The sequence below is a fragment of the Parasteatoda tepidariorum genome, chromosome 11 (genome assembly GCF_982258835.1).
Source record: "Parasteatoda tepidariorum strain Cologne lab strain chromosome 11, Ptep-v5.0, whole genome shotgun sequence".
In the NCBI taxonomy this organism is placed as follows: Eukaryota; Metazoa; Arthropoda; class Arachnida; order Araneae; family Theridiidae; genus Parasteatoda; species Parasteatoda tepidariorum.
This window is the reverse complement of record NC_141765.1, coordinates 39843086-39859166: the sequence shown is the minus strand read 5'-3', so window position 1 is coordinate 39859166 and position 16081 is coordinate 39843086. Positions and strand designations below refer to the sequence as shown.

Genomic DNA, 16081 nt, shown 5'->3' with positions numbered 1-16081 from the left:
CATTTCTTTGTTAGAAAAAATACATTTCAATGTTTAAGTTTTATATAAATCTACTTTCTCTTTTTAGCTCAATAATAGTGACCGAACTCGCACTGTGATAACAAATGCTATGCTAAAACATGGGATTGAGGGCAATCCAGATGATTATATTCTTGTTCAGCTAGTTCCCGGTGGTGGTGAGTCATTTTAATATTATTCGTGTTGCATTTCTAAACATATTTTTAGTTAGATCTTAACATCTTATTCACAAATTATCATCGAAAAGAATAAAGCATAAATAAAAGACATAGTTTTGGCCCAAAATTGTGTTTTATTCAGCTCCCTAGTACTAAATACAAAAAACAGTTAAGTTACTTACCTAATCTATGTTAAGTTATCCATAAAGCAAATATTGTAAAATACCAAACAAGCCCTCATATGCAATTAAGCCCCCCACCCATTGTTTCATTGAAATATTGACCAGCAACTAAAACTGAATAAATCCTTCATCCACCTCCCACATCCTGAGCTAGACAATAAAGACGCATGCCATGCATGTATACACCCACAGAAAGTCTTAAATTTTGTGCTTACTTTTTTAAAATTAAAAAGAGTGCCCACATGATTTTTTTAAAAAAAGTTTATGTTATTCAAATTTGAGTGATGTAAAAAACCAAACACTGTGATTCGTACTCATGCGATTTAAAAATACAGTATCATGATTTGTATTCACTCGATTTAAAAATTACATATTATGATTCAAAAAATTTAATGACGGGATTCATATTCATCCATCTTTAAAATTCAATGTCGCACTTCAAGCAATTTTGAAATAATTCAATTCACATTCAGGCAATTTTGAAATCAAACATTGCAATTTATGTTCACGCGATTTTAAAATCGAGCATCGCCATTCGTGTTCACATGATTTTAAAATTAAATATCGTGATTCGTATTAAGGTGATTTTAAAATTAAACATTTCGATTTGTTTTCACACAATTTTAAAATCAAGCATCGCGATTTGTATTTTTGCTATTTTTAAATCAAACTTACAATATGTCTTCATACAATTTCAGACGCATCATTTGAAAGCTTTTCGGAATCCGATTAAAATATTTTATAAATAAATACATTTAAATTAAATTTTTTTTTAATGTTTTTTCTTTATAAAAGAATTTTTACGTTCGCACTTATTGCCTTTAATGGTGCAATTATAATAATTTGAGAAAGATAAGTGAAGGTGAAATGTAATTTATTTAAAATACAATTTATTTCTTTTAACTATCTAATTTTCCTTTCATTTGTTATATACTTAATTAAATCGAGTAACATTTCCGGTTTATTAAAACTTTTGATTTTCTTTAAAAAAATTGAATTTTTCCCTTGCTACGTTTTACCTTCCCTAATTGCCCTTGCCGCGATTTTCATTAAAATTTTGGGGTTTAACTGGTATCAAAAGTACAGTAATCAATTTATAGTATGTAAGTTTTATTTTCTACAAAACAGCTTTCAAGCATTAGAGTAGTATAGGACAGTACATTAAACATAAAAAAAAAAATTTCTGTAACTTTAACATATCGACAAAACATAGAAGAATAAACTAAATGCATTACATTAATCACAAAAAAAATAAACTCAATTATTTTTATCTATTTCACACATCACTTCCCGTTGAGGTACTCACATCAGAACTACTGCCCTAGGCATATATGTTGAGCATTAGAAACTTACAAAACAGAAAAATCAGAAAATTAGTCTAGTTTAGGCAATTAGTTTGTTACCTTTACCCCATCATCAGATGAAGTAAATGACCAGCAGATGAGGTTTACAAAAACAGGGAGTTAATACACAAGGCGAGTGAGGGGAAGCCTCTTAACTGTCCTAGTTTAAATTTTGTATTTGCTCATAAATTAAGTGATCACCAAAGCAAGGAAAGAGGTTCAACCATCTCTTTTATGTAACAAGCTCTGCTTTGTGTATGTTTGAGAAAGGGAAAACCTCTTAGTACGCTACACAACTGTTTTTTGTTTATATTCAGGATGAAAAAGATGAGATCTTTATGAAGTAAATATTTACGTTTTCTGTCTTTTAACTCAGGTAACTTAGCTACGTCACTAAATGCAAATTTCACTAGTTGTTCATTCCAAACCATATAAACTTGTTACAAGAATTTTCAGAAATCAAAAATGAATTTCTGGGTTGAGAATAAATAAGATAAAAACTAATAATTAAGTAAATTTTGCTTATCAAATTAATAAGAGAAATTTAATCAAATTAAATAAAATGTAGAATAAACAATTAATTAAATATGCAAACTACTATCTGTCACAATAGTCATCACAAAACTTATAATATAGAATAATTTAAAAATGTAAATTAAGACAATTTTTATAGCCAAATTACAAAAAAACTGAGAACATGAAAATATACCGCATTTGCTCTTATTTCTGCAACCATTTGAACTGCTTCCTTCCATGCTTGACCTGGTTGTAAAAACAACTTTTTTTTCTCCTAAATTGCAATATAAGTTGGATAATCGACTTATACATCAATAACACATATAAACATGAAGATTTGTTTCCAAAATCTGACTCTTGACAAAAAAAGCTAACCTAATGTTAAAAATTAAAATAAACGCTATTATTACACAATCAAAACTTTTATGTTACAAACAATTTTAACAACTTACTTTTACATATCATCATAAGGGCTGCTTTCTACAAGAGATTGAAATTCATCTTGTTTCCCTTAGCCCCCCAAAATATCGTTTTACTACCGTCAAATTAATTAGAAATTCCAAAATCTGAAAATATTTAACTGTTATTTTTGCATTAACATTTTTCCATGCCGTAATGCAAACTAATTTGAATTCTATAAATTAACCAAACATGAAGAATTCATAAGAATCAGAACATTACAAGATCCAACATTTTTATTTGAGAGTGAATGTGCAAAAATTGTAAATAGGTTCTCATTATTTAATCTTTGAATTACATTTTGTAATTAAACTTGGTCAAAAAAATATATGAGTTTTAAATTATTGCAAATTAATATTTTGCTTATCTTTGGATTTTAGAGCTTTGTATTTGGTTAGAAATTTTTTTAAAATAAATGTAAATTCAGGGGTTGACTTATATACCAAATACACACAAAATCCTTGATTTTGATATTAAAACTGAGACCTGTCAATTTTTACACTGAAAAATATGGTGTTTATTTAGTGTAAAAATAATGCATGATTTGATTGAAAATCCCATAAATGTGCATCACTTGGGGGAAGAAAGAAACATCACTCGGGGGAAGAAAGAAACATCACTCAATTATGATATCAAGTTTACTGGGGGGCAGAGTATGATAGAGTGTGAAAAGTGATTAATGCCATGGTTCATGTGAATTTTACAATAGGATGTCTGAAAATCAATAAGGAGTTTGCAAGACCTCAGTGCTCATGCCATGTATTATTTATTATAAAGGCATCCTTTCATAAAAACTTTTTTTCTGTTGAGATTTTGTAAATTTCAAACAGACCATGGTTCCACTTAGTCCTGTTTAACAAAATTTTACTGTGTTGTGTGTGTAAAACACCCAAAAATTTTATTCTAAAGTAGTTTTTCTTTTCTTTTCAGAAATTGTTTTTCCTCATTCTGCAAATGTTTTTTATGCTGTAAATAGAAGCCATGAACTGAAATTTATTTTAAGGGCTCGATGTAAATCTAAAGATATTAGAGGGAAAAAAAGAATACCACTTTGAGTAGCATTTATACTAAGGAATTGTTTTTTAAAATATTCCACTTTTACATTTCAATTTTATTATTTCATTCTCATTTTTTTTTATATAAATGCTCATAAAAATTGCTCATTTTGTGTATTTTGTAAATAAATGTTTGTATAAATTTGTGTAGTTACTTTGTTGTACTATTTTAGAAAATAGCATGATAGAAAATGTTACATTTCTTTTTTTATCATTTGAACTAGAGAAAACCAATAGGCATAGCATCTTTTATTTTTACTTCATTTTATTTTATTTTTAACGCTGTAAGTATAATTTTTTTCATTGTTAAGTCTTATAATTAAATTTCTTAATGATGTGCAAATATCATACTTAATGGTATAAGCTAAGAATCACTTTTTTTAAAAGTAACACATTGATTTAAAAGCCCCAAGACTTACTCACAAATGACGCCATGAAAGACATATCTATATGGTGTTAGATACTACTGATTTTCAAAAGATTCCTGTTATCATAGAGTTTATTGAAAAATCAAGGTTTTGAGTTGAAATTAAAAATTGGCAGAAGAATAATGTATCACCAAATTTGTATATTGATTAAATTCTTTTTTATGAACAAAAATACCATTCAAACTTGACAGTGGCCTGAAAAGTGTAATAAGGAATTTTTTCCATATAAAGCCACTAAAATCATGCATATGTTTATTTTATCATAATACAGACTTTCTAATGATACCTTTCAAAGTTTCAAGACATTTAAATTTATTTGGCAATAAATTTAATAGTTTAAATATGAAATTTCGAGTTGAAATAGGAAGTGGAGGATGGATAAAGCTAAATTTTATTTGTTGATTAAAGCCTTTTTAATTGACCAAAAGACTTTTTAGTACCATTCAAGCTTAGTGATGGCTTGAAAAGTGTTATAAGATTTTTGTTCCATGTGAAGCATCTATTTGTCAGCGATTTGTTGAGTTTAAACAGAGTCATACAGGCACCTAAATAACTGAAGGATTGATACCTCTAAAATGTGATAATTGCAATCAGAATTTTTTTTTTTTTTTTTTTTTAAGAAATATCCCTCCAAATTGTATTTAGGGAACCATAAAGTGAAATTGTAGGAGATGTCTTGCACCTTAAAAATATTGCTAGGTAGTGTATCAGAGCTCATCTCTAAACCTCAAAATCGTCCAAAATTATATTTAAGCTGACACAACTTAATGGTAGATGATCTTGTGATTATGGTTATTAATGCTGACAATTTGTCTCCATTAAAATGAAGCTTAGAAAGAATACTTGAGATATTTTCTGGTGGAGACAAGATATGAGTTGTAACTCTAAAAACTGCTGATAGAATAATTGAAGGACCAATAGTTGATTAACTTTAAATTTTAGTTTTTACATTATTTTGTTGAACTTGAAATTTCTAACTAAAATGAATATATAGTACTATATTGGGTTAACTTTTGCACTTAGCAAAGTTTGAAATAAAAAAAGTTCTTACAATTTTATTATATTAAGAAATGTTTTGATCCTAAAGATAACATATGAAAAGTTCATATGAATATGGATCTTTGTTATACTTCCCAATAACTATTAATTATTGGGTGTTTAAGTATTACTGATCTTGATTTGTATTTTTAGAATTCTTGTGAAAAAAAGGAGCAAAAAGCATTCATAATTAGGAGTTGCAAGGAATAAAAAATCTGTCAAATCTCTAAAGATGGTGGGATTTATGGCACCCAACTAGCTTTGTTGCTTGATGAATGGGTTAGTAATGATATTAGTTACGCCTTCCTCAGTATTAACGTTTTTTCTTGTCTTAAATATTAATATGCAATCTTTATTGTGTATAGTGGGCAGAAAAAAAATAAATCACCGTGAATAATTTTTGACTTAATAATCAGGGGGTGACCACAATTATGCTAGTAATTAGAGCAGACGATATATTAAGTTACAAAATCAAGCACACACAAAAACATACTTTCTCCGAATAAACATATATTTTTTCGAGGATTTAGATTTCTGACCTTCAAAATATAGGGGATAGCTGCTATGTTGGGAATATGGTCCAATATTTCTGTCAGGAGAGTGGTTTCTCCTTAATTTTACTTTTTGTCTATTTTGTGATGTCTGGGGAATTTTTTTAGCGAATCAAAAACATTTTTGCTCGCAATTGTAAAATTTCTTTATAAAGATAGCTAATTCCATAAAAAATTTGAATAATTATTTTCAATTTTTTATTATCTTTCTGAATAGCAGTCAAAAATTTTGAATTGTCAAATAAACAAGTTTTTACATCATTTTAAAAAATTTAATTTATAGGGCAATGTTCAAAATTTAAGCGAAATTGGACAAATAGCCAAATTTTATACATACAGTTTCTTAAAATTCAATTTCTAAATTCGACACAGATGAAGTTCTGGTTACTTTAAATTTGTGGCTTTTGGTATGTTTTAAAAGTATTCCTTCTGTTATATTTTTTGAAACTCAGAATAAATTATCTTAACTTTTCTTCTTATTTTTTTTAATGAAATTTGAAGCATTGTTCTTAAAAAATCCTTTATATTAAAAGAATATGCGAGAAAATGCAAAGTAAATTGCATATAGCATACTAAAAACAATTTTTGAAAGAGATAAATTGATACAAAGTAATTCTTATTTATTTCATTGTTATAATGCATCACTATTTCAACTAATGTCCTACATTATCACCAGCCTATAAGTCAAACCACTAATTTTTGCAAAATTATTAGGATCTTAAGTCAACTTATACACTGTGACATCTAAATAAATTTTTAAAAATTCATTTGTGACATCTAAATAAATTTTTAAGAATTCATTCTTTGACAGCAGTAATTAAAGACAAATTTTAACATATTTTTATTAAAAATATGTTATTTGCTAGCAGAACTGCTGTAAAATATAAAACATATATTTTACATTTAAATTTTAAAAATTACCATCTAAAATGTTTTTTTTTCTTAATTTGGCAGGGAGATAAGGTATACACATTAATAACTAGTAAATTATCATTGTTAAATACTTTAAATAAATTAAAGAATTTGCATTTCTTATAACAAAAGAGTTTCTACAATTCTTGATCTATAATAGAATATCCTATAGAAATTTTTAAAAAATTTTTTAAACAAGCCCATTATATTTTATATTTATATGTAGTTGTGAAATTCCACCTCATTCCTCTTGAAAGATGAAAAAAGAGGAATAAGGTGGAATTTCACAACTACTTTAGAAGACCTTGATTTTGCTGATGACATCGTACTTATTTCATCCAAATGTACAGACCTTCAGCTTAAAACAGACAAATTCAACAAATATTCAAATAGTGTAGGTTTATTCATAAACAAGGAAGAAAACTAAAGTAATGAGAATAAATCAAAAGAAAAATGACAAAATTAAAATCGAAAATCACGAAATAGATGACATAGAGTCATTTATCTATTTAGGTTCTATTGTAGATAAAAAAGGTGGAAGTAGTGAAGATATTAGACAGAGAATAATCAAAGCAAGAACATGTTTTAAGGGATTACATAAATTTTGGAGAGAGTCAAATATTGAAATAAAGACAAAAATAGTTGTTTACAAAGCTATTGTTAGAGCAGTACTATTACGTGGCGCAGAAACCTGGAAACAGACTAAGATCGAAATACAAAATTAGAAACCTTTCAAAACAAATGTTTAAGATTTATTTTTAAAATTTTCTGGCTTTACAAAGTATCAAGTCAAAATCTATTAAAGAAAGCTAAAATAAAAACAATAGAAGATGAAATTAAAAAACGAAGATGGAGCTGGCTCGGACACATCCTAAGAATGCCCAAAGAAAAAATTACATCTGTTGCGCTTACATGTGCCCCTGATGGTAAAAGAACAAGAGGAAGACCCAGACTTACCATCCAGCGCATGTTTTTGGGCGAATTAAAAGAATGTAGAATATCTGGCTGGGAGGAAGATCTATTGCTAGAGACAGGAGGCATTGGAGGGATATGCTAGATGCCGTAAGTGCCCAAAGGCACGTAGAGGATAAGTAAGTTATTCTATAAAAGATCAAGTAAATTAAGGTAATCTTCAAAGCACTGTCAGGGTTCATATTCAAAAAGAAATTTTTTCCCTGACTTCTCCAGGTAAATTTATGCAAAATTCCAGAATTTTTTTTAACAAAATTTTAAACATTTTGTATTTGATAATAAGGTAAATTAAAATCATAAACGAAATTGCAACTCTAAGAAAGCATCAATGAATTGTCAGAACTATAAACGTGACCGATAGGAAAAATAAAAATAAGGGAATGTACTAGGAAATATTTAAAAAAAAATTCATTAGAGTGAATTTATTGATCAAAAATATATAAATCTGTGTAGAATTGAAGTTAACTGGTACTACTTAATCAATGTAAAAACATTTTTTCAAGACAAAAGGGCAATAAACAATTAAAACCTAATACATTAGCATGGATCAAAAATTAATTATGGGAATGATAAGCAATAAGATTGCAAAATTTAATAGAGCTATACTGATTTAAAAAGAAAATAATTTTTAAATAAAACATTAACACCAATTATCAAACCATCCTAAGATGAAACTAATGAATATATAAACAATCCAAATTTAATTATAATTAATCTATATTTGTTAAACAAAGTTAAAAAGAATAAATAACTAAAAAATAATAAATCAACGATAAAAACATATTTATAATCCTTAGCCACAAAATAAATTTTACTAAAATAAAAGTTCAACTTTTCAATAACTAAGTTATCTTAAAATAATTTTAAAAAAACTAAATTAATAAAAATATTATACATATAATCTGTATTTAATTGAAATTAAATCATATTTAATTAACTCAGGAATGTTCTTAAAAATATTAGTGGAAAAAATTTAAAAAAAAACTATAAAAATGCAATGTTAAACTATTCCTTAAAAAAAAAATTATCATAAATAAGATAAATATATAGAAAAAATTAATTACCGCTTATAAAAAATATATTAAAAATAACTTATTTTGAAGATAAATAATAAAACTACACAAAAAGAAACTAACAAATATATAAGTTAATTGAAGCTAAACCAAATTATAATAAACTGAAGATTTATTAAAATCATTGAATTAACTAATATAAAACAAAATTAATGATTAAATATCGCAGTATATTTCTGACCTAGTTATAAGTAAAGACACCCGGTGGCTGAGTGGTAGCGCTTCGAGCTCTCTTGCCATGGGTCCTGGGTCTGACCCTCGGACCGAGCAAGGTATATTCGGTCTTACATCCCTTCAGTGAGTCGATAAAATTAGTACCAACCATGCTTGGGGACTAAACACAGGGAGTTCTGCATTTCGTTGACCACTCAACCGGAATATCTGCTCCTGCACCCCAGAGACCTTGATCAAGAAAACTGAGATGTTCACAGTAGGCCTTGGCCCTCTGTGGGCTGTTGCACCATAGAGTTTAGTTTAGTTATAAGTAAAAACAGAAAATCATAAAATACAAGAAAACTTGTTAATCAAATTAAATAAAAAACAACACTTAAGAATTACCAAACGGAAACGATAATTAAAAGAAGCGCTAACATACAAATTAAAATCCCAGGATATAATGAGATTAATTGAATTTTAAAAAATCATATGTTTAAATATAAATTATCCTCTACTTTTACTTATAAAAGCAGAGGACTTTTAACGAAAGCAGATGTGATTCCACATCGGGTAAAACTTGCTAATGATGTTGTACCACTGAGGACTCAGAATTCAATCAATTAAAAAATAGTGTTTCTTTAATAAAATTACAGATAAATAAACATAGACGACGATATATATAAAAAAATGTTTTGTTCTTAATAACTAATGTATGATCTAACTTTATGAAACAATGACTTGTCATATTAAATCAACGATAAGGAAAATTAAGAAACATAAAAGGATTTTTTTAAAAACGTAACAAGTCAGTACTCTCAGGGTAGAAGTTTCAAGTACCTAACTTGGATATCCAATTGACAGCACTCCAAAAACAATTAAGAATAATAGAATCTTGAGGATGCATTTATTGATGGTCGACCCGATAAATATCTGATTTTTTTTTTTTTTTAATCCTTTACTGTGTAAGAGCAAATTATGGTTGAAAATGTAAGATTGAAATCTCGCAATTTGACAAGGTGTCAAATTCCCTGACAATTCCTGGTACATACAATCCTTAACTTTCTTAAACCACAAGCTTTGCATAGTATACTTGTCTTTTTCTCTTTTTTTGATTTATGGCATAGAACACAAGATCTTTCAGACCCATGACTGATGTAATTTGTTACATTTCTCATTAGGATTGATGAGTTCGTTAAAGAAAGTCCTACTAATTGTTCTATAGTTAAGAGATGAAAATCTTGATGATTAATTTAAACTTTTCATTTTTTTAAATATAAACATGTTTAAACAGTTATATTCAACAAGTGAGATATCAGCACAAATGCAATAATATATGTTCAGTAGGAAATAAAAAATGGTAAGAAATTTTTTTAACTAAATAAAAGAGAAAAAAAATAAATAATATATTTATTTATTTTAAAATAGATATTACATTAAGTCAAGTCACACATTATTATATAAAGAAAAATGAGATCACAATATATTCTTCAAAATAACTGCATTGCACTAAAAGACATACATTTAAAATCATTTTAAAAGCAATTTAGAACAGTTAATTTGTTGCACATATGAGATTAAAAACAGAAAGTGACCTGAAGTTTGAGAAAAAATATGAATAAATATGAAATAAATATGAATGGTGAAACAAATAAAAAACTTAACACAATAAAACAATTATGAAATATAATAATATGAAATGAACAAAAAATAAAGCTCATTTCAAAAAATGTAATTACATTAGAAGAATACACTAGTCATACAACTATTTAAAAAAAAACGCAAAACTTATCACATACAGTTATGGTATATTCACCACTTAACCTAAATAAAATGAAAATAAAAATAACATTTTATATACTCTTGAAGTCAGAAAAGCTGATCTAGAAATAATTTATACCAAATTACTTAACAAAAGTGATGAGAGTATCCAAAAAAAAATTATAAAATGAATAAAGCAACATGAAATAATAAAAGATTGTCAAAGAGTTGTAACATCATATCTTTTAAATAATTAATACTAACAGCTGGCTGAAGCTTTTGAAGATAGAACCTTTTGAAATATTTTGAGTATAGGCAGCATCAAATTTGCCTAAGATATTTGATCTTAATCATCTATCACAGACTACCAGGCACTTTTGCATTATTTTTAATAATAATAATACATTTTACAAAAATACTATTATATATTTTCTTATTCATATGAAATCAAATGAAATTTCAAAATATCATGGAATATTTTTTTAATGAATACAATATATAATCAATTCCAATCAATCAAATAAACATAAAGTTTTCCCTTTTTGCAAAGATTTCCGATCAATGAACACTGTACCACTATTTTGCATGGATACTGGGCCTTCAATTTTATCTGGTACTCGTAAAATCTTGCATGCTTCAAGACAATCTAAGGCACTTTTGCACTGCGTCATTTGGGTAATAAGCATTTTTATATTGTTCATACTTTTCGCATGCTTAGTGCTTGATGGTCGACTGTAACTATGTTCTTGAAATTTTTGGCATAAGAAAGTCAACCATAGCACATTTGAGAACAACAAGCATTCATGCCATTTGTTTCTGTAAAAAAAGAAAAAAAATTCACAAACAGAAAATGAGTTAATCATTTTTTTTTAAATATAAAGGAAAAGCATTTTGCATGAAAAACAATAATTAAGAACAACAAACAATGTCTATTTCAAACAACTTCTATTTTTGTGGGTACTTATAGGAATTTAGTTTAGAATACTTTCTTTATCTATCAATGTTTAATTTTGCTACTATAAAATCATGACATTCTATGAACAACAATTGTAATTCTTGACTAAAAAATTTAATTTATTAGTTTATTTAGTTATTTAACTAACGAACTTGAATTTAGACTTTTTAAAACAAGATTTTTAAAAATGTTTACTGACAGTTTTTATTAATCGATACAGCATTATGAACAGAATATGCCCAGTCACATTATCTAATGCAGAAGCGCCACAACTGGAGATTTCTTTACCCATAAATTAGTTTGAAAGCTTTAAAAAAGAATAATAGCTGATGCTCAAAAATGCTCCCATCTTTTTTTAGAGGAGTGTACAATTTTATTTCATTTTCTAAAAGAGGGTGCAACTATGTTTAGGTTTAAGTATATTTTATTAAAAGGAACAACGCAAGTATAAATACTTCGTAAAACATTCGATTTACTCTGCCCCTGAGTAAAACTAGTATACAGATTAAGAATTAAGGTCAAAAGAAGATAATGACCTCTGCCCTGGATTGAGAACCCAAGAAAGACAATGACATAACTAAAACAAAAGCATAATTAAAAAAAATTCAAAACATATTAGTATAAGAATATTCAAAAATAAATATTAAAAAAATTGGAAAGTAAATTTCTCTCTTTGCAAAAAATTTAGTGGGTGGAAAGCAATTGTTGTTAAAACAAGCAATCTTGGTTTAGTAAATTTATTATTATAACAGCAATATAATCCAAGATTTTTGCTATTTATAATGTTAAATTATTTAGCACATTGAATCTTAAGCCAAATGAGAGCATTTCAAGTTCATGTTAAGTCTTGCTAAACGTGGATACTTATAGAACCCAATAATGCCTATTCTTATAATTTTCAGTGGCAGAAGGTGTTTGCACTCTTCCTTTCCGCAGAAGGAAAAAAAGTAGTACAGAAATCAAAAATTGCAACTTTTTTCACCCTGAATCATTCAATCAATAGCAGCAATGGATTGATAGAAAATCACCATGCTTGCTATCCACGATCTTGGAAGATCCGAGATTGATGTATAAAATGCATGAAATTTTACACCATTAGTTAACAATCAGTCACTTACTGCATTCATGCATGTTGTTCTGTTCAGAACCTATTTGGATTTAGAATAATTTTACATAAACTTTACAGGTTTTCACAGAAACAGATTTAGCAGATGTACACAAACTGTGATACTCTTGCTTTATACTAGCTCACAGGAAAAAAATATTTTTGCAGCATTTTCTGCTTCTTTCCTCATAGAAATTATTCATGTAAATGTTATTGAATGTATTTTATGTGAGAGGTAAAATTATATGCATAAATATTTCAGGTTTTTTTTATGGACTATTGACAAAATATACTGTTGCAGTGCTGCCAACTACTAAATTTTTTTAAAAAATATTGTTTAGTGTGGTCAGATAAAAATCAAAACTTTCAGAACTTTTGATAATTTTGCTAACATTTTCAAAGCCTCACCCCGAGAGAGCTGAAACAAAGTGGTGCTTAATATGAACTTTTGAGTCTATAAATAGTGGTGTGGAAAATAACCTAAAATCAAATTTAGAAAACCAAAAATAGTATATTAAAACAACTTAGTTAACAGTAGAAGAAATTTTCCTTAAAAGCATAGAAAGTTGGCAACCTTGCTGTTCTATTAAAAGGAGTTTTGATGACAAACTTTTTTGCAGCATTATAATAAACGAATACATTAGACACAAAGCTATTACTAAAATAAAAAGTTATTTTTATATGCACTCTGACTTTGTGCACACAATTAACAATTCAGCAGTAAAAAGATATGCAAATTTTGATTACTTTTTACTTGCCCATTTCTAAACGATTTTTCTGTACATTCACACTGCTTTTTAATTTCTTTTCAATTTTTATTTATTTATTTAATTGCCATTTCTACATAGTTTCTCAAATGTTAATGTCAACGACAACCAAATTTCGAATTCAAGTTACAGTCATGCTTGAAAAGAAAAAGCTTGTGGTAAAATCAATCACAAGAAGCTTAAACTAGTTCCGAGATTGATAAGTAAAAGGATCTGAGGGGAAAATGAGTAACTGATGTTAGGATGTCTCCTAAATATTTTTTGAAGTTGGTTTCCATTTTATTACCCACTAATTATACTGTTCTTTGACGAAGTGGGATGTCTTAGGGTAAAAATTATGTTTCCCCTGACTTTTAAGCAATTTGCGTCAAGGGACTATTTTTTTTAAAAAGAAATAAACACCAAAGATGAAATCAAGAAAGATAAAACTAAAAATAGTAATAATAAATAAGAACAAAAAAATAGTTCCACATACTCCAACTGAAGTTTGGTGGCTTTATAAACATTGAATTGTATGTCACCAGTTTGTTCAAATAGAGATTTATCATCAGCAAGGTCGTTATAATAGATTACACCTGAAATATTTCAATAAAATTAAAAATATTTGAATTAGTTCAAGTCATACAATTTAAATGTTCATCAAGATTGGCCCAGCCCAGAAAAACTCAGCAGGTTTTTGCAGATTGGGCCAACTTGAAGAAACTCATCTTTACACTCACTAATTGGATTTTTTCACATAATTCACATAAAATTTCTAAACAATTTTTTCTTTGCAATTGCCAAACCAAACTGCTTTTTGAAATTATTAACTTTATGTTTTATAAATTTATTTTGCAGTTTTTTTTATACAAAATGATATGAAGTATAACATAATTCAATTATTTGATTTTTGAAAACAAAATTTAATAAAAATAACGAAATATGTGAAAAAATTAAAGTACATGATTTAAAATCTTGCTAAATTGTAATATATTACTTATCTATAAAACAAATATAATGTGTAATATACATTCACTTAATACATATATATATATGTATATATATATTTGGATTGTAAACTCAAGGGGTGCAGAGTAAGTCTGTTCGCACGAACAAGGTTCAGGTGAAACTCTGACAGCCCTAAAGAAATTTTTGGTTTAATTAAATAAATAAAAATTAGTGCAAAATTTTCAAAGGTAAAAAAAATTATCTCTTTACAAATTACAATTGTAAAATATTAATATTTCAATATACTTTGATTTCGGTTATTTTAGCACAAAAACAAATTTATTCAAGAATTTATCAAAAATCAAATAAAGCCTTAGTTAAAGGGAAAATTTTTTAAAAATACAGACTTTACTTTCAAAAATATTTTTAAAAAGTTTATTGTAATTAAAATTAAAAAAAAAAAAAGAAACTGTGTTCTGGGGAAATATTAGGTCATGAGAATTTTTTTACATCCCTGTCTATATAATTCCACCTTCTATATGAAAATCTGATAAGAATTTGAAACGTAGAATGTGTCGAAGTATTCAACTAAAAAATATTCTATTTTACAAAAACACAATCTGACACTTCGTAGAAAAATCCAAACATAGGCAAATATTTTTATTTAAAGAAATGAAATCATTGCGGTGCAAAAAATAAATAAATAAAACAATATTATCATGCGAATCTTATGTTTAGTGCTGAGAAAGAAACATTAAAAAATTTACTTACCACTTTCTAAAATGCGTGAGAGTGTAAAATCTATAATATTCACCATCAGACCTCCACTTGCAATTGAAAATCGTTCACCTCTAAAAGTATATGAAACAGATTTACTTTTAGTTCGACTAACTAAAATATTTCCGAGATGTAAATCTCGGTGCTCAAATAAATTCACTTCTTCTGCAATGGCCAATGAAATAGCAAGTTGCTTGAATACAATTTCTGCTTCACATGCATTACGAAGCTGCAATATATAGAAAAATGTTTAAAGAAATTGAACAAAGTATAACAAAAAACTATGAAAAAAATCCAAAGCAAATATATTGAATGATATATTTAGAGACATCATAAACACATATTTTTTTTGTAATCAAGAAAAAGAAAATTCAGTACATTATTAACAGAACATTTATATCATCCGTGATCACAATCAAATTAAAGGAAAATCGATTCCTCAAATAGCTAAATTGAACCCAAATTTATGAGCAGAATAAACTATATAAACTCAATAAAAAATAATAATTTTTAAACAGTTTTAATTAACATTTTAAAAACTAAATTTATTAGAGACTTGATTTTCTAAGCATAGGCAAAACTAGGTAAGGGTCAGGCAAACCCTAGATATATTTGATTTCATTAATTTCAGGTTCAAATAATTTTTAGAAAAAAATATTTCTAGAAATGTTTTTTAACTAGGAACATTTAAATTTTTTTCTTCTTTTCTTGCCATGAGTGACCCTTTTATTATCGAAAAGTACACTTATAAGATTTTTTCCCTCACATTTTTATAGTCTCAGCTGGAAAGAAAAGCTAAAGGCTTGGTTTTTCAGGACAAATGAGTTAGCTCCATGTGTAAATATTTTGCCAGCCCCCAAGGTCAATGCCAAAAAAGTGGTATGTTAGGACCTCTCATTTGAGCTTGAGTGTTATCAGAAGTTCTGAAAAT

The 16081-nt window shown here is 27.2% G+C and overlaps 2 protein-coding genes across 4 annotated transcripts in view; one reads left to right on the top strand and one right to left on the bottom strand.

Moving 5' to 3' along the window:
• Positions 1-3873, top strand: part of Rgl (Ral guanine nucleotide dissociation stimulator-like) — a 62109-nt gene extending 58236 nt beyond the window's left edge. The window contains exons 15-16 of the mRNA XM_071187803.1: positions 68-176; positions 3607-3873. Coding sequence (XP_071043904.1) covers positions 68-176; positions 3607-3731 — 234 coding nt within the window. The 3' untranslated portion in view covers positions 3732-3873. The remainder of the gene's footprint in view (positions 1-67; positions 177-3606) is intronic.
• A 6379-nt stretch (positions 3874-10252) lies between these two features.
• The window catches only part of LOC122268252 (uncharacterized), a 54710-nt gene continuing 48881 nt past the window's right edge, over positions 10253-16081 (bottom strand). For all 3 annotated transcript variants that reach the window (XM_087155500.1, XM_043055568.3, XM_087155501.1), the window contains exons 9-11: positions 15145-15379; positions 13922-14021; positions 10253-11435 (exon numbers count right to left, since the gene is read on the bottom strand). In XM_087155500.1, the coding sequence (XP_087011626.1) occupies positions 11132-11435; positions 13922-14021; positions 15145-15379 (639 nt within the window). In that variant the 3' untranslated portion in view covers positions 10253-11131. The remainder of the gene's footprint in view (positions 11436-13921; positions 14022-15144; positions 15380-16081) is intronic.